Here is a 22,328-nt window from a genome sequence, read left to right as displayed (position 1 = left end):
TTCTACGAGACAGGACTTGACATGAAAACAGATGTGGACTCTGACTTATATAATCACATAATCACACTTATAAACCATCTTGGTACTTTTACAGTGGTGAACACAGAATCTCTTGAATAGACACCAAGTGTTTTGACTCTGAAATCTGACATTGTAATTGGCAGAAAACCATCACCCAGACACAGCTTGCATAGAGTAAAAAAATCATCTTTAATGTGTAATTTTGCAAACTACATTACAATTGACTTTTTAAAACAACAGTACAGAAATTATTTGTAACTTTAACAAATTGGCTTTTCTCAAAAGATACAACAATGCAGATACAGAATAAATCATAAACTGCGTGTGTTTACAACCCAGGGAGTGGGCTCTTGGTCCCTCCTGTTACGTGGCGTCTATCTCCTGTAGCGGTACCTCTTGAAGTGGAACCACAGCTGGAAGATCCCATTGGCGAACTGACAGCGGAAGCCGTGCCGGTGCGAGTACTCCCACTCCCTGTTCACGATCTTGAAGGCGATGTCCTCGTACGGAGGCCCTGCGTGGAATCTTAATATCCCGAAGTCCTTGTTGTCGGGACTGGGCTCGAGGAAGTACTGCGGGGTGGAGCGCTTGTCGATCAGGTCCGGATAGAAAATGTTGAACTTGTATCCCTGGACGATCTTGGGCGGAGGGTTGTCGAAGTCGTAATGCGTCTGGTTGTATTTGTTCCACTCGAAGCCCGTGTGCACCCGATTGAAGAAGCGTGGTTTCCTCGGGCGATATTTGTCGGCCCACAGGTACATTTTCCCCCCGACCGGGAACTCTACACTGAACTGGGCCTCATCATTACCCATGCCCTCTTTGGCACGACGAACAAAGGCGTCCTCGGCGCTCTCGCTGGCTTCGCCTGATGGACAGAGAAGACAAAGAAGCAGCAGTTAGTCAAATATCTGCATCACATTAACACATATTTTACACACAACAATTTATTTAACACTTGTACTGCTTGGAATTGACTCTTCTAGTTGTTCTCTTACAACTGGCAACACAATTTATTATCTTAAGGCACATCTTGTTTTTGTGTGTGTGTGTGTGTGTGTGTGTGGTTTTATAAGGTCTCATACCGGTAGCTTGGAGCTGTGTGCGTGCCAGCTGCAGTCGGTGTGCGTCCTCCTCCGGGGTGATAGTGTGAGTGTCCAGCGGCAGCTCGGACTGCGTCAGCAGCGTAGGACTGTAGCGGCCTGAGTCATACTCTGCCTGGCTCTGCTGGATCAGGTCCTCCTCCGTCAGTACGGCCTCCACCACCTCGCCCTTCTCCTCTTCACCCTTTTCTTTTCCCTCCTCATCTTGATTTCCTGTTGGGGATTTGGATGGTCCCGCCTCTTCGTCCGTGCCATCCGTTTCTCTGTTCTTATTTTTTGTGGAGGACGAAGACGACGACTGTCCGGGTTCCTCTGTGTCACTCTCTCTGGTTCTCGCTCTCTCCCTGTAGTTAAAAAAAAAAGTGCATACATTTCAAAAACCAATGCAGGCTGATGGGAGATTTGACCCCAGGCCAGAGAAACTGACCAGGCCTACAGGTTTCTACAGTTTCCGGATGTGTGCAGCACGTGCTGTCTGGGTAACTTACTCATCTTCCTCATTGTCTGGCTCCTCTTTGATGATGGGGAACAAAGGCTCACTTTCCACTCCTTGTTCCTGTTTGAGCTTGAACAGCTTCTGACGCAGCACATCTTGATGTCGCTCTCTCAACCTGATACAAAAAACAAACGCACACAAACAACTAAGCGATTATTTCTACTCCTGAGTTCACTGGGTAGTTCCAAATCTGAACAACTTCTAGCAAAATGTACAAAATTCATATGTAATAACATTCAGTCAGGGGTATGGTTAGGGTCTTGACAACCACTCATCCGCTTCCCAGCGTCCTCAGCAACAACAACATCAAGTTTCATGTCAATCGGATGAGTGTTTATCAAGACTTGATAAACACTCATATTGAAAGACAGAGGTTTTTGAATTTATTAGGATTTCAGGAGCAGAGGAGCAGTGGGCGTACCTGGCTCTGGCCATGTAGACCCTGACTTGCTGCAGCAGGCTCTCCCAGTAACCAATATCAAGGTTGGATCCTCCAGCCCGAATCTTTGTCTCAATGTTCAGGTGCAGAGCCTGCAGCTGGCTGTACGTCTTTCCTTTGAACACTATCTGGACGTCGGTGGTCACAGCTGTGTTGATGCCCTCACGCCGGTCTCCTGGGGTTTCACAAAGTTTGCATTAAGAAAAGAAAAATAGGGTGTGGCTGAGCAAAGCTTCCTGTGGCATTCACTAGTGTTATGATAGTTATAATGTAGAAAAAAATCAAGTACCCGGTCCTTTCCCAGAGGCCTCCAGTTTCCTCAGTTTGCTGATCTCGTCCTCGGTGATGGTCGTCATGTCTCTCCAGAAGTCCACGTTTTTGCCTTGCTCCAACTCCATATACACCTGTTGGTATGAATGCACTTACAATGAGAGTCCGTTTTAACTATAAAAGGTGCAAAGCAACAAATAGCATGACCTCTGTTGTGTTTAGGGTCAGAACATCTCTACTGAGTTCAAACTCATTCATGGTTAATGTTGTGTCTACATTTGACTTTATTGACACAGTTAAAAGTGACAGAATGCTGTGCACCAGATTCACATCCTTAAAACATCTTTCAGAGCCTGACGTCTCAAATATGTTGAAACAATACCTTTTGAATATGTGGGGGTTTGGCACCCCTCAGTGGCAATTACAGGAAATACTTGTGAAAAAAAAAATTGCAGTGATTGTCAGTAGATTTGGCCTTTTTTTTTTTCATAACCCACTCTTTAATAGAGACAGGAAAGAAACTCCATTAAACAAACAATGATCAAACCCATGCAAATTCAGCCGAAGGTGATGCATTTCAAATCACAATATTTATTTCAACGTGATCCATTTTATATCAATCTGTATTTACTGGGTATTGTTCCTGCACTTTTTTCACAGTATTCTGTTTAATACACAATCTCCCCTTTAAAATCCAGTGTGACTGAAGCTATGCTAAGCTACAGCTACACCACTTAGACCTTGGAATGTAACATAACAACACACCTTGATGTCCTCCAGCAGGTCGTCCATATCGGTGACTGTGAGCCCATTGAGGAAGGTGTAAGGTTCATGCATCTCCACAGCGAGATCGTCATCCTCCGCACTGATGTACTTCGCCAAAAGATCGATGGGTTTGGCGCGACCATCACGAATTCGAATCTTTGATCTAAACACACAGAGCACAAGGATTTTCAGACAATGTGTGCACGTTTTCAGGAACTGTTGCAGGAGCCTGGAACTGGACTGGAATAGTGCAAACAAACTGATGTACACAAATACACATGTGGTAAATCATACGAAAAGAGAACTGCTCTGTGACATAAGGGGTAAGAACTCTAGGGGAGTCATGTCAAGTTTTGGACATGTATAATAGGCAGGTCCTTAAGAGGTCTCATGCTATCTTGGACTTTAAAGACATTTCACTCCACAGGGAGTTTTAGTGGGGGGGGTCGGTGAGATTTTCCTGTCAAAACATCCCATGTTTAGATTATCTTTTAACATAACTTCTCTGTGATGATCTTGGCCTCTACTCTACCACAGCAAACCCTGACATAGGCTTTGTGTTTTGTATGTTGTATAATGGTCTTGTATATTTACAATCTGCACTTTTCCATTCCTAATTCTATGCACATTTGTACTTACGCTTACTGGCACTTTTATAATTGGTGTGAATTTATATTCCATATACCAGCTCTAAGTTTTTTGTGTTGTCCCACTCAATATTTATTTGTTGAGAGTGAACTCAAGCAGGACAGTAAAGACAACCCTGAACTTTAAACCTTGTGAGTGTTGCTGGAGACTTACCGTAGTTTGGCCTGGTGCAAGTGGAAGTTGTCTTCCTGTTCGGCCCAGGTCTTGAAATGCTCCGCCTCTTTCTCTCTCTGCAGCATCTCCAGCTCGGTCTCTCTCATGGCTTTCTCGCGCTCCCGCTCTGAACGAAGTTGTTTAACCTACACAAAATGATTAATTAAAAAGCTGTTTCTCATAACTCTGTAACATTACATGAGTGCAAACAAATAAATAACCTCGTGCTCATACCTTCTGCAGCTCTTTGCGGTTCTCCTCCTGAATATTTTTGTTCCTGTCTTTGAGATCTCTTTCTCCGAGATGACCGATGCCTTTCATATCCAACGCCTGAAAACCACACACACAAAAATATTTACACAATAATCAAGTTTTGGAAAGAAAAGTTCAAAACTACTCTGACTGAGAGGATCAGTAGCTACTGGAGGCTGCTCCCCAACTCACCTTCTGCCATTTAAATGTTCCTAACAAGTTGTTGTCACCGAAGGGATTGTCTGCATTGGTGTACCCCATGTACTCCTCGCTCCAGCCCATCTTTTCTCTCCTTTTCTTCTCCTTTGTTTCCTTCTTTGCCAGTCTTCTGGCCCTCTTCTCTTCTGGTGTCTCCAGAGATTTCAGCATGTCCTTCTGTTTCTTCTTATCCACCTTCTCTTTAACTGCACGGCCCTCTCGGTCAGAACCTGAGCTATCAGACGACTCGGGCGAGCTGGAACGCTGCCTCCCTCTTTCACTGTGGACTCTATCTCTGTCACCCTCTCTGCTTTGTTCGCTTCTCCCTTGCTCTCTGTCCTCGCTCCTCTTCCTTTGTCTTTTGTCTCCCTCTGTTTTTCTCTCCCTGTCTCTGCTGCTGCTCCTCCTCCTCTCTCTCTCTCTATCCTGCTCCTTTCTCTGTCTACCCTGAGCTGGACTCCGTCTGTCAGGACTTCTCCTTCTTCTTATTTCTCTATCACTGCTTCCATCATGGGAGTCAGAGCTGGACCCAGACCTTCTCCTCGTCCTGTCATGAGATGTTCCTCTCCGCGTCTCCATTTCCTTTCTCCTTCTCATCATTTTAGGATCATCTGAATCAGAACTGGAACCAAAAAAATGTTGATTAAAGTCCACTGGGTAAGATTTAGGTGAAAATCTATTGGCAGAAATATATATAAAATAATTCATGATCTTTTAACTAATGTGTGTCATCTAAATCGTACGATTCGCTCCCTAACGCTCGTCTCTATGAAGGCAGCCATGTCTTTTTTACAGTAGCCTTAACTGGACAAACTAAACACCTTTTGAGTTTATATATCGACTGACGACTACAACAGGTTCTCTCTCATGTTTGGAAGGGGAGGGTGAGGGGAGGGGTATTCAGCTGCAACCTGAAACGTCATGATTAGATGTTACTAAATTCTACACACGGAACCTTTATGTACATTTGTGCTCTTTTATGAGAAACCATGGTATTGCTTATTCTCTTAGGTTCTAATAAAGACAATATTCAGAGATTCATATTGTGTTTGAGAATTACGAAGGTATTCCTAAAGCTTTGACGGTCAAACTAATGCTCTGTTGACTTTTCTCAAACTGCGATGGATCAGAACCTCTGGCAGTCAGTCACTGATCCAACGGGACTCGATGAGAAGTAGCACTGACATTGGATCGAAGGAGACAGTTACCTGGATGTCCGACCCCTGGACTTGCTCCTGGGCCGGTGTGCTCCCGGCCTGTGGTCGCTCTCGGAGCCGCTTCTGGAGCCGGGCCGGTCCTTGTGTTGAGGCCGCCGCCGGACGGGAGATCTGGAGTTCCGGCTGACGGACCGCACGCGGCCCCGGGCGGTTCTCTTCGCCTCCGGGGACCGACTGCGGACTCTCCGGTCCTCTGGGGACCGGGACCTGCTCACTTTGGACCGGTTCCGCGGTCCCCGGCCTCGGCTTCTGGACCTGGAGCGGGACCGACGTCGTGCCTTCGAACTCATCGCGAAGTTCGTCTCCGTACGGGGTCCTGGAAGTCCCGAGTCGCGTAAATAAGAGGTAACAAAGACAAAGGTTCACTGACCCACGGTGTAAATACAAAACAGTTTAAATACAAATACATAACATTTGTGACACACATATGTAAATATTCGTGTTGACCTCAACATATTCCTCAATCAATATGATCTTTGTATGGTTATTAATTAACTACTCAGGCTGTTAGAAGGCCAGCTCAGGGGGGGCTTTCTACACTGTGGCGCATATTACTGACGTCAGATGCATAGCTGGCGAAAATAGATAACAAATAAATAAGCGTAAAGGTTAAATGCAGTTTTTTTTAGCACGTGAAACGTCCGCAGCAGATTTACCATCACTGACACGTGGTCCTGTGTTAAAACAACCAGAGAACGGAAATAGGTCAGATCCGCTTCTCTCCAACACAAACAACATCGCGTTTTGGTGACGTCATGTCACTGATAAATGCAGTTCTCCCAGTTTGCCTTTTAAATAACTATTCGATAAATAACAGCCGTAACAAAACGATTCCCAGGTGTTTGACTTTAATGTGATTCAACAAAGCTCTGACGCGACGCCGTGTGGCTTGTCTGTGGGTTTCCGTCGGAAAAAAGGAAGGCTGCAGATTAAGTTGAACTACAAATACCAGAAGCCTAGTTGCCTGTTTTGATGGAAAAGGGGGGGGGGGGGACTTCTTTCAACAACACTGCTCTTCACCCGGTGATGTGTTGGGACACAATCAGCTTCACATCTGACAGGAGCGAAGCTGTTTACTCCTCCGCTCCGGTGATCTCACCGAGCTGAACACGGTGGGTTCCCCGGTGAAGTGTCCTCCAGTTGCCCGGGAAAGGAACAGCTTGGTCGGCTAGCTCACGTTAGCCAGCCCGTTACCAGTAGATTTACGGCGGCTTATGTCCGGCGGCTGCCCTGCCAGGTAGATCAACTAAAGCCGGAGGGTCAGCCACCATGGTTCAGCCACAGCACCAGACACCGAGTGGTGACGTTTGAGAGGATTTCATTTAGATCATTGGGGAACAACAAACGCGACCTTTTGTCTGCGTGTGCGCAGCCAGGCTGCTTTGGCCTGTTTTCATTGTCTGCGAACATCGAGAACACACAAGTTGTTATTGTTGTTGTTTGGCCGGTTAGTGGTTCACTTAAGGCCGCGTTAGTGTAAACAACCCCCGTCAGCTGTCCACCCCTCCACCGTCCTGACAGCCAGCAGGTCCAGGATGGCGCAACACAACTCCACTCATGTGGCCAGCTCTCAGAAAGCACTCATGCTGGAGATGAAGAGTCTCCAGGAGGAACCCGTCGAGGGCTTCAAGATCACACTGGTGGACGAGGCGGATCTCTACATCTGGGAAGTGGCCATCTTCGGACCCCCAAACACTCACTATGAAGGGGGCTACTTCAAGGTAAGACGAGAAAGGAATACCAGACGTCTTCCTAGACACCTGACAGTTCATTAAAACACACACAGCACATCAATCAGTCAAATGTATAGCTAATATTCACAAATCATATTAGGCTCATAGGGCGGAACAAGGTGTAACATAATCTGTCCTTCGACTAGAGTGAGAAATAAAAAACTAAATTTAACAGAGGAAAAAACGTGGAAACCAGAAGTGAGAAATCCTTAAATTGCAATAAAAGTAGCTTGTAACATGCTCATCAACTAAATAACAATATTTACAACTTTCAAGACAGCATCTAACATAACTGGAGAGGATCCATGTTTAAAGTTTTTATACAAAAATGTAATTTCCGACAATACAAGGAAGCAGTAATGACAATTGTAATGAAAGCAATATTGTCATAGACATACTGCGTTTCATGATCACAATGTGGCCGCAGCCATGATCCTAGATATGCAACAATAAATCACAAGGACTCCAGAGAAGAAGTTGAGTCAGGAACCAGCTGCACTATATTTCACACACTCATAGATAACAGTCACCTAAATGTGCTTGAGTCATTTAATCAAAAGCCATGAATTATTCCTGAGATAAGGGTGAAAATGTTGAAAAACGCCCTATCTAACAATGTTAAAGAAAGTAAAGGACCTGGATAAGCACCAACTTTTAATGGCTTCTTCCCTGACCCCTACCGCTTCCTTCCACCAGGTTTTGTGGAAATCTATTCAGTTGTTTTTGTGTAATCTCAGAAACAAACCCACAAACAAATGGACAGGGGTTTTCTAAGACTTTAAGTCTAACAGTTGCCATTGTGTTGGTGTGAATGTTCCCTCAGGAATGGATACACAGAGACTTCCTGCTCACCTTCTGTTTCCGAAAAGCCCACAATTACCTCTGCTACCATCTGATTAGTTCGTTGGACAACCCCTGCAGCTGGAGCCTGTTGTCACTTTCCAGGTTGCTGCACTCATCATGCAGTGAAATGAGAGACATTTACAGGACTCTACAGCCATTCAGTAGTTTGAGCAGATAAAACAAACACACCTTTTAAAACCGTATTCAGCGTCCACAGAGGGAAAAGTGTAAAGGTAGAACTCGTAAGGCGACGCCGTCATTTAAACTCAAACCTGTTAGTGAAAACTGTAGCAGCACAGTGTACAGTTACATGTAAATGTCCTTCTTTTATCTGTTTTGCATCCCAGTCTCGGGTCAAGTTCCCGATGGACTACCCGTACTCCCCACCCGCCTTCCGATTCCTCACCAAGATGTGGCACCCCAACATTTATGAGGTGTAGTATCAATTTTTGGCTCAACTTTATATGAACTTGTGTGTGTTCTCTTGATATTGTATATGATTTAAATAGCTGCCCTGCACGTGAAAATGAAAAGAGTCGATTTCCTTTGTTTCAGAATGGAGACGTGTGTATTTCTATATTGCACCCTCCAGTGGACGACCCGCAGAGTGGAGAGCTTCCTTCAGAGAGATGGAATCCTACCCAGAATGTCCGGTAAGCACCCGCCTTCAATATCTCCCCTCCTATGTCTCCTGTTTCTGGTTACCTCCCTGCTTTGTGCTCTTGAACACCACCCGACTAGTACCCTTATCACATGACATTTGTCTGTAGAATATAAAATATTCTATACTATAGACTAACCATGAATCCATATGCAGGGATTCTACACACCATGTGTAACTGGACCTTTTTTTGGCCCCTAGCTGTCGATAGGTGCCATTCTTTTGCAGCTCATCCATTATTGGTAGAATCGTAAAATTTGTAACTAAAGCTCAGTTTAAAACATATTTTTAATATTTTGAAACAGCCACCACAAAGGTGGAGTGGGGGGGGGGGGGTTGTTCTCTTCCGCTCCGGTGATCTCAGGGAGCTGAACACGGTCGGTTCCTCGGTGAAGTGGCCTCCAGCTGCCCGTGAAAGGAAGAGCTTTGTCGGCTAGCTCACATTAGCTTCAGTGTTCACACTAGAGCTGAAATGATAAGTCAGTTAGCTGGAAACACTCCAAAACCATTCACAGCATTCATAAGCATAATATAAACATTTAATAAGTAGATTATTACACACTAACATAATAAATAATAAATTACAGTAATACAGTAAAACACAGTTGTATCATGTCTTCAGATGAGAAATCATTAATATGGATGAAATCTACACATTAGTAAACATTAACAATGTCCTTATAGTTGGTTAGTTGATGGTAATCAATTTATTGAAAAAGTAATTGGCAATTAAGTAAGTTCTGTGAAAATATTCTTAGTTGCAGAACAAATTCAGAGAGCTCAAAAGAAGTAGTTCCAAGAAAACTGGCATTAAAGACAGAGTTGACAAAATATTCTTTATTTATTTTTCAAATGAATAATGACTAAATTGTATTCTTTAAAAATGAGCCAATACGTAATTTCTGGAAGATATATTTTCACACTGAATTAATCAAACACATTCTCTTTTCACTCACATGTGTGTTTTTCTCCAGGACCATTTTACTGAGTGTGATCTCGCTGCTGAATGAACCCAACACCTTCTCCCCTGCTAACGTGGACGCTTCCGTCATGTACCGTAAATGGAGGGAGAGCAAGGGCAAGGACCGTGAATACGTAGAAATCATCAGGTAACATTTCAAACTGTGTTTTCACAGGATAAGCTCTTCCTGAGGAATCAGTGTGTGAGTGTTTTTCTTAATTTCTCCCTCAGGAAACAGGTTTTGGCCACTAAACCAGAAGCAGAGCGCGACGGCGTGAAAGTCCCAACCACACTCGCAGAGTACTGCATCCGCACACGCGTCCCGGCCTCTGATGAAGGCTCCGACCTCTTCTATGACTATTACTATGACGACGACGATGTGGAGGACGAGGACGGTGACTGCTGCTACGATGAGGACGACTCAGGCAACGAGGAGTCATGACAAGCTTTATGACAGCAACGCAGTCTAGCTGGCATATGCTACCCCCTTTTTTTCTGCCCGGGTTGCCAGATATTCGAGGCCTAAAACCAAGAAAGATTTGAAGCTTCCCACTCCTCAACTAATGAAATTAGCTGTTTTTACCTAAACCTCTCAGGAGGATTAAATCGATGCGTCGTTGTGGAAGGGTCAGACCTGGTTAAGATTTCCACCAGCACAATAGTCACCAATTTCGCCAGTTTCGCAATTTTCATCACCACCTCAAACCTTATTTTGAGAGAATAACTTCAACTATCGCTTTATCCCAATAGTTGTCCAGTCCACTGTACAGTTTAAGGTGTTGTTGGATCCACATCAGCAACATTTGCTCTGGTGCAAACACTTCCAAACGTTTCTCAGCCTCTCTCCTGCATATCTTTATTTCCTTAATTGTAATTGTGCAGCGCTGCCCAGTAGTTGGTCTATGTGACTGACGAATGAAGAGGACTTACAGGAGCCTGACTGTGTTGAGCAGTTTACTGCAAACACATTGAATCAGACATTTCCGAGTTTCACAGTCTCCTCTCGCTGCGACAGGACAGGATATGATTTGACACGGGGCCGTGTTTTCAAAGTTCCTGTGCATGCCTGAACACTTTCGGAAGCGTTGTGTGTCTTTGAATGAATTGAATTGAATGAACTTGTAATAATGGAGGACGGTGACGGTGGCTCAAAGTCCTCATGAACATTTTTTTTTTGCTAACGTTTATCTTTGCCGTGTTTCTTCTGGTTACTGTTGGATGTGTTTCTCTGTCATTTTGAGTGGGGGTTCTGTTATTTGAAGTAGCTCAGATGTTAGAGTTGTGTAGGATGACCATGTTTGTCAGGGTGGGGGGTGGTGGTGGTGTTGGACAGAAATAATTAATGATCCGAGCTGTATTTCTCCTCAGGTTTGCGGCCTTAAAGAGCCAACAACCCGAAACCAGTGTAAAAGAAAGCCCAAAATATTTCATGACGGTTTGTTGTATTCTTGTCTTCTTTTTGTTCTCTCGAAAGCTTTGTTATTTTACTCTCTTTCTTTGGATAGACATTATGCCTGCAGTCGCTGCTTGAGAATGTTTTTTTTTTGTGATCAGATTTTTAGCTATAATTGGCAAAAAAAAAAGCTTCTGTAGGGAAAAGTGTCTTTCACAAGGTTGTTGTTGCAGTGTCAGTCAAGATTATCACCGTTTTTAGCCCTGGACATGAAGAAGAGGAAGGACATCATGTTTTATTTTCATTTCAGTTCTTTGTGTTGGCCAGAGAGTGGACAGGTTCTGGCATAATATACGTTTAAAGTGTATGGGTGTCCTCTGTGCATTTTTGCGCATTGATCTTGATTGTTTGCTTAAATCTGGACTTCATACTGAATTTCTCAGGATAATGAATTACATTATGACGAATTCAATTCACTTCAAACAAGCAGATATTTGTCCTTTTTAGGTTTTCTTCATGATTTACAGCTTCAAACGGAGCCATAACTGATATGCACATTATCATGTTGTTTTCCTCACCTGCGTTTATTTTGTATTTTCTGTTATTCAAAACTGAAAAATAAAAATGTATTGGAAAGAGAAAAACAGTCTTGAAAGTTTATTAACAGTAACCTGTTATTTTTAGGCTTCATCTGTGGAGGAGTTCTGTTCTATCAGAAAAGCCTTGAAGAATTCATGAATGTTTCAAGGAAGATTTTTGCAATGTCAAGGATCATAACTCATGAGGATTCACAGACATAGAAATAGTTCACCACGAGTGTGGAAAGTGCAAAATAGCACATGAGGAGAGGGACAGCTCTCTATTACCATGTCACAAGGGGTTGCACCAAGGTAGCATTTCATGAAAATAAGAGAATTTACTGTTAAATTGGTATTAATCCACATTTAATCACTCTTTACATCAATAATAAGATATGTTAAGTGCTGCAAATAACTATCATAAATGAATACATTTTTTAAAGAGAAAAGGGTTATCATACAGTTTATGAGAACACGGACCTTTCATTTGTAGGGCAGTCGGGTCAAATCTGTTAATTCTAAATCAGTATAGACTTCTACGGGACAAGAATTGATTTATCTTTATTGAAACATATATAAAATACAAGCAAACTTTTACAGAGAGTATTTACATAAAGACAAAGATAATATCAAAGTTGTCAAACATATGAAAGGGGGATACTTAGACTAGAAACTAAACATGTGTTGGCAAACCTCCACACACACTGGACCTCCATAAAAGGGGACATGAATTAAAATAACCACAATGTAATCTCCACAAACGCAGCATATGTCGTCGCCCAGTGATGACGTCAGCCAAACAGCGCCGCTAGCATCCCACTGTGTAGAAAACACACAGGAAGAGATTTCTAGACCAAAACAACACGGACCAAAACGCAGTCATGTCTGTGAACTACGCCGCGGGCCTCTCTCCGTACGCGGACAAAGGTGTCTGCGGACTCCCGGAGGTAAATACACACGCACGAAGCAGAGCTACATCTCACAAAGAGGAGGCTAACGGAGCTAGCATGTTAGCCGAGGATGGCTGGTTCATGCATGTTTGGGATGTGGAGGGAGAAGAAGATTTAGATCCGTTTATAAACGTTTGAAGATTTTAACACAAAGACCCATATTGAAGGTTTTAGGTTAGAACGAGTCGTGAGATGAGTGTTCAAGCATTAAGAGTGTTTGTTTCAAGGCTGGGCAGTAAAACAATATTAATAATTACTGTAGTATGATTCTTATCAGTAGCAATAAAAGAAAGGACCAAAATAAGTCGATATGATGGTTTTGCATTGTGTAAACACAGTGAGGAGATGATTTAAAATGTTTTTGTCTTTATCAAGTGTTTGTCACTTTGCTAAAATCATTCTTTAACTTCAACAAAACAAAAATGTGACGTTTATCGTGATAAGTATCGATATCTGTTGTTATAACATTTTTAAATCTTGAGAGCATTTTTGGCCATTTTTACATTGTTTAATGTAAGGGTAATTAATGTATAATTCCCAAATAGGGTGCAAAGCCTTGATAAACAGATTTAAGTTTTTATCTCTCCAAACTGGAGATATGTAGTTATTCTTTAATACGAAATGTTAATTTGCATTTTTTATCCACATACCTGTAGTATCTATAATAATATAGAATTGATTGTGATGTTGTAACTTGCTTCCCATTATTGTTTTGGGATAAAATAAGGAAGCGCATAATAAAACAAAAATAATTGAACAAGCTAAGAAAGCAGCTCCTAATTACAAACAGTTGAACCAGTGACACTACTTCTTGAAACCCCCTTTACATGAAATATTTAATACTTTATTATACTTTTACCTTTTGAGATTATATTTCCTGAAGCAAATGGATGGATCTAAAAGATGTCAAACGTCTTATTTGCAGGCTTCATTAGATACGATATTTAGATCTTAATTTGTTGTTCAAGCTGAATGAAATATAAAGTTATGTCTCGCCTCGCTTGCAGAACATAATCGTACTATTCTTTCTCAGATACTATGTAACTCCCTCATGTACAAAAGCATCTGATTGAGTATTTTGTGCTGTGGCAGACGTTCGACAGTGCTGAAGAGGCGAAGGTGAAGGTGGAGACTCTCGCCCAGTTGATTAAAGAGTCTCAGTTCCTGGTCGTCCACTCTGGAGCAGGAATCAGCACCTCATCAGGAATCCCCGACTTCAGGTGAGGCATAAAAGTCATTACCATTTATTTTTCAACATTTACTGTTACTGCGCATATTTCTTGTGACATTATACAGTATCTGCATGTACTGATGGGGAAAAAGCAAACCTCACACCTGCTAAACAACATTCACTGACAAATAATACAACGAAACAACGTATGTACAACAACAGGTGATACCTGCGAACATGAACAGGGGCCATGCTGCTATTCTTTGTCACTCTGTTTCAACGCAGAGCCCCTGCTGCTGCACATCTTCAGGCTGGACAGGAAACTGACAAAATGGGTCCTCTTATCACAGTGACCTCAGTTTTTAAAGTTAGGGCTGTGTGAAGTTGAGCCTTGTGGCATTTTAAAGAAAACTGGATAGACATTTTGCACTTTCCATGCACGAGGTGGTGCTAATTCTCCATTCAGGTGCTAAAATGCAACTGCAGCAGAAGACAGTGCAAAGAGATGCCTTCATTAAAAGAGTGCTCATCAAACTTCAAACTAAGACAAGCCATGGATGTGTTTCGATGATGGAGAGCTTGGTGACAGAGATCACAATATGTTTGTTTCTTGTATCAATTCAAGGAACTTTGCAGGCTCCTCATCGTCCACTGATGTTTTCATCTCCTCTGGGGAAGACGCTTGAGTGATATTAACTCACGGGATTTCAGTCAATCATTATTCATTTGCTGAATCTGGTTTCTTATTCACGTTTACCTTTTGTCAAAACACAGAGTTTTCCATACATTCCAAGTGTACAATAAAAATAAAACACTCCAGTTAGACATAAACAGACATAGACATAAATCTATCAAAGGTTTTTGTGTATGATAAATCAGAAAACCTTGTATTCTGTATTTACTTCATGGACCCACTAACAAATTCCAACACATCCTTTAGTTGAAATCAATCCATAACATTTTCCTAAATAGTTTTTACACTATCGTGCTGTTTCGAGGGTTATCCTCTTCGACCCTTTACATAAATTATGGGGAAGAGAAAATATTTCTGGGACTCTGGAATTTATTTAGTCCTGTCCTATTTGAAATAGGTATTACATTTCATTCATTATTGCCTTAAAAATCTTAAATTGACCTTAAACTTGCAGACTCCCTGGTGCAGTACCACTGTTTGAGCAGATGAGGGTGGTACAGCTCTTTGTAAGATTGAAAATGCTTTGTTTTCGTCTTTTATAGAGTATACATTTTCTTTGTTTGCCTCCAACAACTGAGCTTTGACACATAAAATAAAGAATCAATGACATTTTATTTTTATAGCCCATATTCCGTAATCACAATTTAACTCATAGGGTGTACCAAGGTGCAATATTCTCCGTCATTAACCCTCAACAAGAGTAAGAAAAAACTACCAAAGCAAAACCCTATTAACAGTGGGGAAGAACGTAGAGACCTCAGAGAGTAACTTGCAAGGTCTTACATTATTTTACTCATTCTCTCATTCAATCTTTTCTACTCATGGTTCAACTAGTGCGAATGACAGATATATATGCTTGGCGATGGAAACTCAACTATTTAATATTTGATTGGTCGGCCTGTCAGGCGGGACGACTCGACCTTGGACAGCCTCATCATTAAAGCCAGTTTCCTGCATCAGGAAAACTATCGCAAACCATATTCCCACTGCTGCCACACACCCACCCACAAACACACACGCACAAACACACAAACACACAAACATACAAACATGTTCCAGCTGAGAGTAAGACTGAGTCTGTACCTCGCCCACCTCAGCCTCATTTACCAACATTACAGATCCTCTTGTCTTTCAGCATCTCTCATGGTTTTAAGCATGTAATAAATGATGTAGGTGCCTCTACGTTATTGCCAGTATGTCTTTGAACTGGTGTTGGCAGAGCAGGCGGTGAATCATACTGGCGATGAGAGACAGAGCCGTTAGAGAGAGATGCGACTGTTGTGAATGCATCAGAGGATTCACAGGCTGCGTTCCCTTGTTTGATGCATAGAGATAAGTTATGTGTCCTTGAAGTAACTTGCGGAAGCCAGGTTGTCATGCGGCACCAGCACTGTCACCAGGTCTGTGTTCATCCTTCATTCAGAAGCACAAGACTCGATGGGTAATTATAGAAGTATGAAACGAATGATGGTGGATTGTACTCCAGATTTAACGTATTTCACCATGAAAAAAAGCAGCTCTATGCTGTGAGACATTTTTCTGTTATGTTCGATCTTTGTTGCTTTTGTGAAACGTCTGAATGGATCATTTTATTTACTATGTTTTCTCCAATTTTCTTTGGAGATCTCAGTAATGGGTGAATCTTTGTGCAGTGTGTCTTTGGTCCCTGGTATTGACAGTGGGCTCCAACTTGCAGCATTTGACAGTGCATTGTCAGTTTGGTACACAAACTTTCCAGAAATACTCCAATAACATCATTAACATGCCATGAATAAAAAACCCACACACACAATAGTTGAAGCCAGATAAATCCTACAGTCCACTCACTGCATCCAAACCTTATACTTAATTCATCACTATCCTCCATTCCAGGGGTCCAAAGGGAGTGTGGACGTTAGAAGAAAAGGGCGAGTCCCCTCGCTTTGACATCACGTTTGAAGACGCCCGGCCCAGCCTGACTCACATGGCGCTCCTGGGCCTGCAGAGGGCCGGATACCTTAAGTATCTCATCAGCCAGAATGTGGATGGCCTGCACGTCCGCTCAGGCTTCCCCAGGTAACTCCACTCTGCCTCCTGTCCTGCAGCATGATCTACTCACTTCACTTACACTAAACCACTAGCTCTCAAACCAGTATGAGGGTTTATACACAACTTGGGTCAGGAGAAACTCCAGAGAAATTCAAGAGTCCTCTCTCCTGTATGCCAAGGGAGGAGCTGTTACCTGCACTAACGGTAACATGAGCAATGTGTCCAAACCATGGACTTTATATAACAATGATAAAAAAAAAATGAATGTTCTGTTAATGTAATGTTCTACTTCAAAGAAAAGAATGATAGAGATCTGCATTTTTCAGAACAATGTAGCTACGGCACATTTACATTTAGCCAAACACATGTTGAAAATGGATCTGTTGGGATGCTTAGATAGTGCTGGAGAGTTGAATTATGAATTATGCATCATTTTGTATTTGTTCTATTTCCAGGTAAAAGGTGTGATTGTTCGAATGCTTGAATTTATGAACTCACCCATAAATTATTCTCTTTTTCATAAAAAGCTCAAAAAGAACGAAAGATCAGAATACAGTGTGAAGGTGCTGAATCAATAAGCAGTGCTGATTAGAGTTGTAGTATCGTTAAAATATTAACGACAACCTTCCCCACTTCAGTTGTGTTTTTAACATTTTCCAAACCAAAGTATGCAGCTTATGTAATATGTGTGAGATCTCACATTGTTTTTTTTACATGTGTGGTTATGACTCATTGTTTTAATGTAAAGCTGCTGCTTCGCGATAACAGCTCCAAAAGTGCCAGACATGAAGCGCTCTTTAAACGCTGCTCAAATAATTCTCAGTGTAAGGGAAATAATCATTTAGTACTCAGACCCACACTTTCCTTGAAGCCATCTTGGCTCTGCCTCTCTCCTCCATCAGTCAGGCAGCAAAGTCGAAGCTCACTGAGGAAATCGTTGACTACAGACCAACTGGTGAAGTAAAGTGGTTGACATTTCTAGAACATTAAGTAGAAGTACTCAGAATATTAACATCACAGATGGATTTGCAAAGAAGCACTGAGAAAATGCTGGGCTTAAGACTCCTGGTATAACCATTACCTTTAGCAACGATCTAAATCAATGTCATCTCTCTGATTCTTTTTTGCCTTTGTGTAATGTTTTCCCTCTCACTCTGTTAGGGATTTGTTATCAGAGCTTCATGGAAACATGTTTGTGGAGGATTGTGAGAAGTGCGGCCGGTACGTATGCACACACACAAACACACACACACATACGCATGTACACACACACAGGCTCCAAACACCAACATTTAGCATCTAAATAAATAAAAAATATAACAAACCACAGTCAATGGCAACTCTGAAATTTAAAACATCTCATTAATTAGAATCAGAATCAAAAGTATTTTATTGCCAAGTACGTTCACACATACAAGGAATTTGCTCTGGGTATTGGTGCAAACAATGAACATAGAAACATAAAAACGCAATAAATACAACATGCATAGGAGAGCAATAAAAAATGGGAAACCAATATATATTTACTCACTGTTTACTTCTTATTTACTCACTTTTTACAAATATTTATACAAAGTAACATTTATTTTGAGATAAACATTTCTGAATAAAAATATATAAAAAATATAAAAAGTGAAATGCTAAATGCAAAAACAGTTAACAGTGTCATATTGCAATATGCAATGTAATGCAGTATAGTATAATATGATATCATATAATGTGTTAATTTAACACATCCTAGAGGTGTGGGGGTGGAATAAAAGTCCGAGTCATGTGGGGGTCCCGGGCCTTGTTGATAAGGCCAACTGCAGTCGGGAAGAAGCTGGTCTTGTGGCGGGAGGTTTTGGTCCTGATGGCCCGCAGCCTCCTGCCCGAGGGAAGAACCTGAAAGAGTTTGTGACCCTAAAGAAATCAGAGAACAAAGGCCAGACTTATTAAAGATCACAGGAAGTCTAGAAGAGAACATGTAATAACTTGTGCAGGAGAGAATTCTGAACACACAATTGTTGAACTCTGACGCAGATACACTGCAGCAGCAGTTAAACAGTATTGTTTTTGGCTTTCCAGGCAGTATGTCAGAGAAAAGGTGATCGGTGTGATGGGCCTGAAGCCGACAGGACGTTACTGTGACGTGGTGCGCTCCAGAGGACTCAGAGCCTGCAGGTAGAGCGCACACACTTGGATCACTTGGAAATGATGGTTTACCATTTGTGATATATTAACCGTGTGTGTATTTACTACAACAGAGGGAAGCTTATCAGCACCATACTGGACTGGGAGGACGCTCTTCCTGACGCAGACCTGGACAAAGCAGAAAATGCCAGCAGGTGAGACAGATACTTTTGCTGCCGTTTGTGCTCAATTGTTTCCCCTTTTACATTTTATAACTGGCCCTTTTGTTTTCGATTTAGCGTCTGCCTTGATAAACTATAAACAAACATTTGTAATTATCCTGACTTCCTTTCCTTAGCGCTTTTCTTTTTTTTGCTTCCTGACACGCAGCACAGTCTGCATTATTTTTTCCTTTTCGCCTCTTGAGCTTCTACATTCTCTGTCCTTTGGCTTTATTATTACAGTTTATTATTTCTCTACACCAAGGCAAGATAAATTGAATGTATGTGCTGCATCTTGATGTATTGTTTGTAACCCATACCAGGTTAATAATTACTGTTTAACTGTAGTCACTACTCTAGTAACTACATGGCCTGAGATAGCCAATGTTGGTAGAACACGATGCCTGAACAGAAGGTTCAGGTTTGATGCAGCTTTTAAATGGAATGAGCTGTAATTTGTCCTTCAGCTGCAGTCTCACATTCCCGTGGCAATTTTATATATTTGTTCTGAGATGTTTTCGTGATTCTTGTATTCGTTTCAATTAAGTCCTTATTGTGTTGCTTTTATTTATTTACTCTCTATTGGGTTTTATTTGCTGATCGTGAATGTCACCACATATCTTTTGAAAAACAGATCAGAAATCTCAATGAGACTGATTAAAAGAGATTAAATAAATGATTAAATATAAAAACATTGTAGAAACAACTAAATTTAATGTCTGAATACTTTGTTTATTGGTTTTAATGTTAATTTATGTCTGTCTTCAGTGTTTAAAGAGTTTATTCTGAACCATTTATGTGTGACGCGTTTCTCTACTGTTGCATCGCAGACGAGCAGACCTGGCACTGACCCTCGGCACGTCACTGCAGATCAAACCCAGTGGAGACCTTCCGCTCCTAACCAAACGCAAAGGAGGCAAAATCGTCATTGTCAACCTGCAGCCTACGAAGCATGTGAGTCTCAATCATACGACATAACCTCAAACACATATTTGCAAACGGAAGCATCCAATGGCAGTCTTTTCTTGTATGATAAAGTGCAAGGGCCATATTAAACAATCCAAAATCTGATATTACAAGTATAACGTCCTAATATAACAAGAATCTAGAAACAATTTTTTTTTGGAAAACCCATGCTTGACAGGGTTGCACTTGTTCTGGATCCAAAATCTAGAAACCAATCTCAGTGTTTCAAGGGAGGGAAACCTCTTTGGATATCACACAACTTTAACTCAGAGTCAAACACGACCTGACATTTCCTCCTCCACAGGCAAATTCCCACAACTCTGTGTGGTTCTCAAAAATAGACACTTTTTATCAAACAATCCTTTCAGACGTCTGATACTCATGATAATGTGGTGCTGATGTGACAAAATATTAATTATCCTGTTATTTGCGAAACCTACACTAAAGTATTTCCTAACGAGCTGCTCCACATAACTCATTTTAATGCAGGTGAGAGTCTAATCTCCCGGTGTTCTGAAATGAAATGTAGCCTAAATCTACTTCCTTCTTGCATTATTACTTTTTTCTCGTAATATTGGGACTTTATTTTCAAATTCGCATTATGACCCCCTTAATACTCTTATAGCTGCATTCCCTTTCTTTGTTTCACGGTTGTAATATTTTGTCTTATAGGACAAGCATGCGCACATTCGTATCAACGGTTACGTGGACGATGTCATGAAACAGGTGATGGAGCTGCTGGGATTGGAAATCCCAAAGTGGGAAGGGCCGACCGTCTGCGAAAGCTCCACAGGCGCCTCAGAGGTCGCCCAAGATGTCAAACCACCGCGTGCTCTTCCTGCAAAAGGGAGGGGGAAAAAGAACCTTGTTAAGGATGAAAGGAAGAGAGAAGCAGCAGAGCTAACAGACAATGGGAGCGTGAAGGAGGAGATGCTTTCAGTAAAGAGAGAGAGAGAAGACTCCCCAGTGGTGAAAAATGAAGAGAAATAGCCTCAGGTATCTTTTTTCTTTCAACTGCGTCTCAACACAAACCCATCCAGAAACAAAGTTTACACGTGAGGCTGCTCGGTTTCATCAGTTTCACAGATGATGGAGGTTCTACTCATCTAACCCCCTCGTGGTTTTGTCAATCCTAGATTTTCTGTAAAAAGATTCTACATGAGAATATGTAGAATGTGGAGGCGAGGGACAAGATTTTGGGGCGGGAAGCCTTCTGGTTTCCTGATTTTAGTTTGACCAATCCTGTTGGAGCAGGCTTTGGCTGCACGTAGGTAAACAGTCCGTGTGCAGAACAAAAGAGGTGAAACACATTGGCCACATAGAAAACTGTTTATAGAGATTAGTCAAAATCTCGCCTGGATCCAAAACACCTACAAAGAGTAGAATGTGAAGAATCGTTTGACTCGTGTGATAAAAGAAGAACAGAAGATGGAGTCTACACCAGGAGGCCCCGAAACACTAGCCATTCCTCCTGCTACTTTAAGAACACGAATGATGAACCTTTACTTAAGGACAATGTAATGAGAACTAGAACACAGTGATAAGTGAAGTTTTTATCGAGGTACATAAAATTGGAGCACCCTGTTAAAAGCTTTTCTGATGTGCTTCTGCTGATTAGATGTGAATGGACCATAATCACATGTTGTGTGTTTGTAGGGCACGTTTTTTGTCTCAGGAAAATGCCTTTTTACAGTTTTTTTTATATATATATATATATAGGTCATTGCATTAAAGATAATAATTTCCTTTTGTAATGTGTTGTATTCTATGTGTGCTCTGTAAGTGCTGTCAGTCAGCAGTGGCCTAGTTGCCAAGGCCAACCTGATTTTCAAAGGAAATGGAGAAAAGCACATATGAGTCTAAGTCTGCCGTGTCGCTTCCTCTCCATCACTGAGGACAGAATCTATAAGCTGCTGGTTAAAAGATTCATCAGCCATCACAGCATCGTGAATGGAGGTGGCAATCGAAATCTGCTGTCTGTAAAGAAGACATGTTGTCAATGGGAAGAGGAGAGAAGAGCCTCCACCTTGTAAATATAGATTCCGGGAAAAAAACAAAACCCTGCACATTAATTGCACCCTTGTTTCCTTTTCTTTAGTAAGAAAGATCATTCATTCCTCAATGCCACGGCTGCACAGTGGGACACATGTGTTTGAATGTGCAGGTTATGAGCAACACATGGAACAGCCGGACAAAGCGACAGCTGTAACTCCCACACGCGCTCAGTCCAACTGCCTGCTCTGTGAATGGTCCTCATTACGGCCCTGGAGACGACACAGCTTAGTGTTCGAGGGCAGAACAGACGCGTGTGTGTGTATTTGCATATTGAGTGGGGGAGTGAGATCTCATCACAAGAGGTCACTCCAGCCACGTAGAGGTGCATTCTAATGCCATGTGTGAACTGACGTACTCTGAGCTTTTCGCTGATATCAATACCAGGTCTCAAGTGCACCTTACA

The 22,328-nt window shown here is 41.9% G+C and overlaps 3 protein-coding genes across 3 annotated transcripts; 2 read left to right on the top strand and 1 right to left on the bottom strand.

The window, feature by feature from the left end:
* Positions 1-191: 191 nt before the first annotated feature.
* On the bottom strand, positions 192-5,860 carry cactin. The gene is made up of 10 exons (XM_061083936.1): positions 5,551-5,860; positions 4,337-4,964; positions 4,127-4,222; positions 3,893-4,038; positions 3,092-3,254; positions 2,346-2,460; positions 2,039-2,231; positions 1,610-1,732; positions 1,104-1,465; positions 192-886 (listed from the first exon to the last, which is right to left on the bottom strand). The coding sequence occupies exons 1-10, from the start codon at positions 5,847-5,849 to the stop codon at positions 396-398; spliced, it is 2,616 nt and encodes an 871-aa protein (XP_060939919.1). The 5' UTR covers positions 5,850-5,860; the 3' UTR covers positions 192-395.
* A 726-nt stretch (positions 5,861-6,586) lies between these two features.
* LOC133017670 (ubiquitin-conjugating enzyme E2 R1-like) lies at positions 6,587-11,783 on the top strand. The gene is made up of 5 exons (XM_061083813.1): positions 6,587-7,280; positions 8,483-8,569; positions 8,691-8,788; positions 9,771-9,905; positions 9,989-11,783. The coding sequence occupies exons 1-5, from the start codon at positions 7,095-7,097 to the stop codon at positions 10,197-10,199; spliced, it is 717 nt and encodes a 238-aa protein (XP_060939796.1). The 5' UTR covers positions 6,587-7,094; the 3' UTR covers positions 10,200-11,783.
* A 766-nt stretch (positions 11,784-12,549) lies between these two features.
* sirt6 (sirtuin 6) lies at positions 12,550-21,556 on the top strand. The gene is made up of 8 exons (XM_061084648.1): positions 12,550-12,675; positions 13,771-13,898; positions 16,416-16,598; positions 17,733-17,792; positions 18,639-18,734; positions 18,818-18,898; positions 19,735-19,858; positions 20,543-21,556. The coding sequence occupies exons 1-8, from the start codon at positions 12,610-12,612 to the stop codon at positions 20,858-20,860; spliced, it is 1,056 nt and encodes a 351-aa protein (XP_060940631.1). The 5' UTR covers positions 12,550-12,609; the 3' UTR covers positions 20,861-21,556.
* The last annotated feature ends 772 nt before the right edge of the window (positions 21,557-22,328 follow it).

Source organism: Limanda limanda, chromosome 13, assembly GCF_963576545.1.
Source record: "Limanda limanda chromosome 13, fLimLim1.1, whole genome shotgun sequence".
NCBI lineage: Eukaryota > Metazoa > Chordata > Actinopteri > Pleuronectiformes > Pleuronectidae > Limanda > Limanda limanda.
This window is presented reverse-complemented; position numbering and strand designations above follow the sequence as displayed.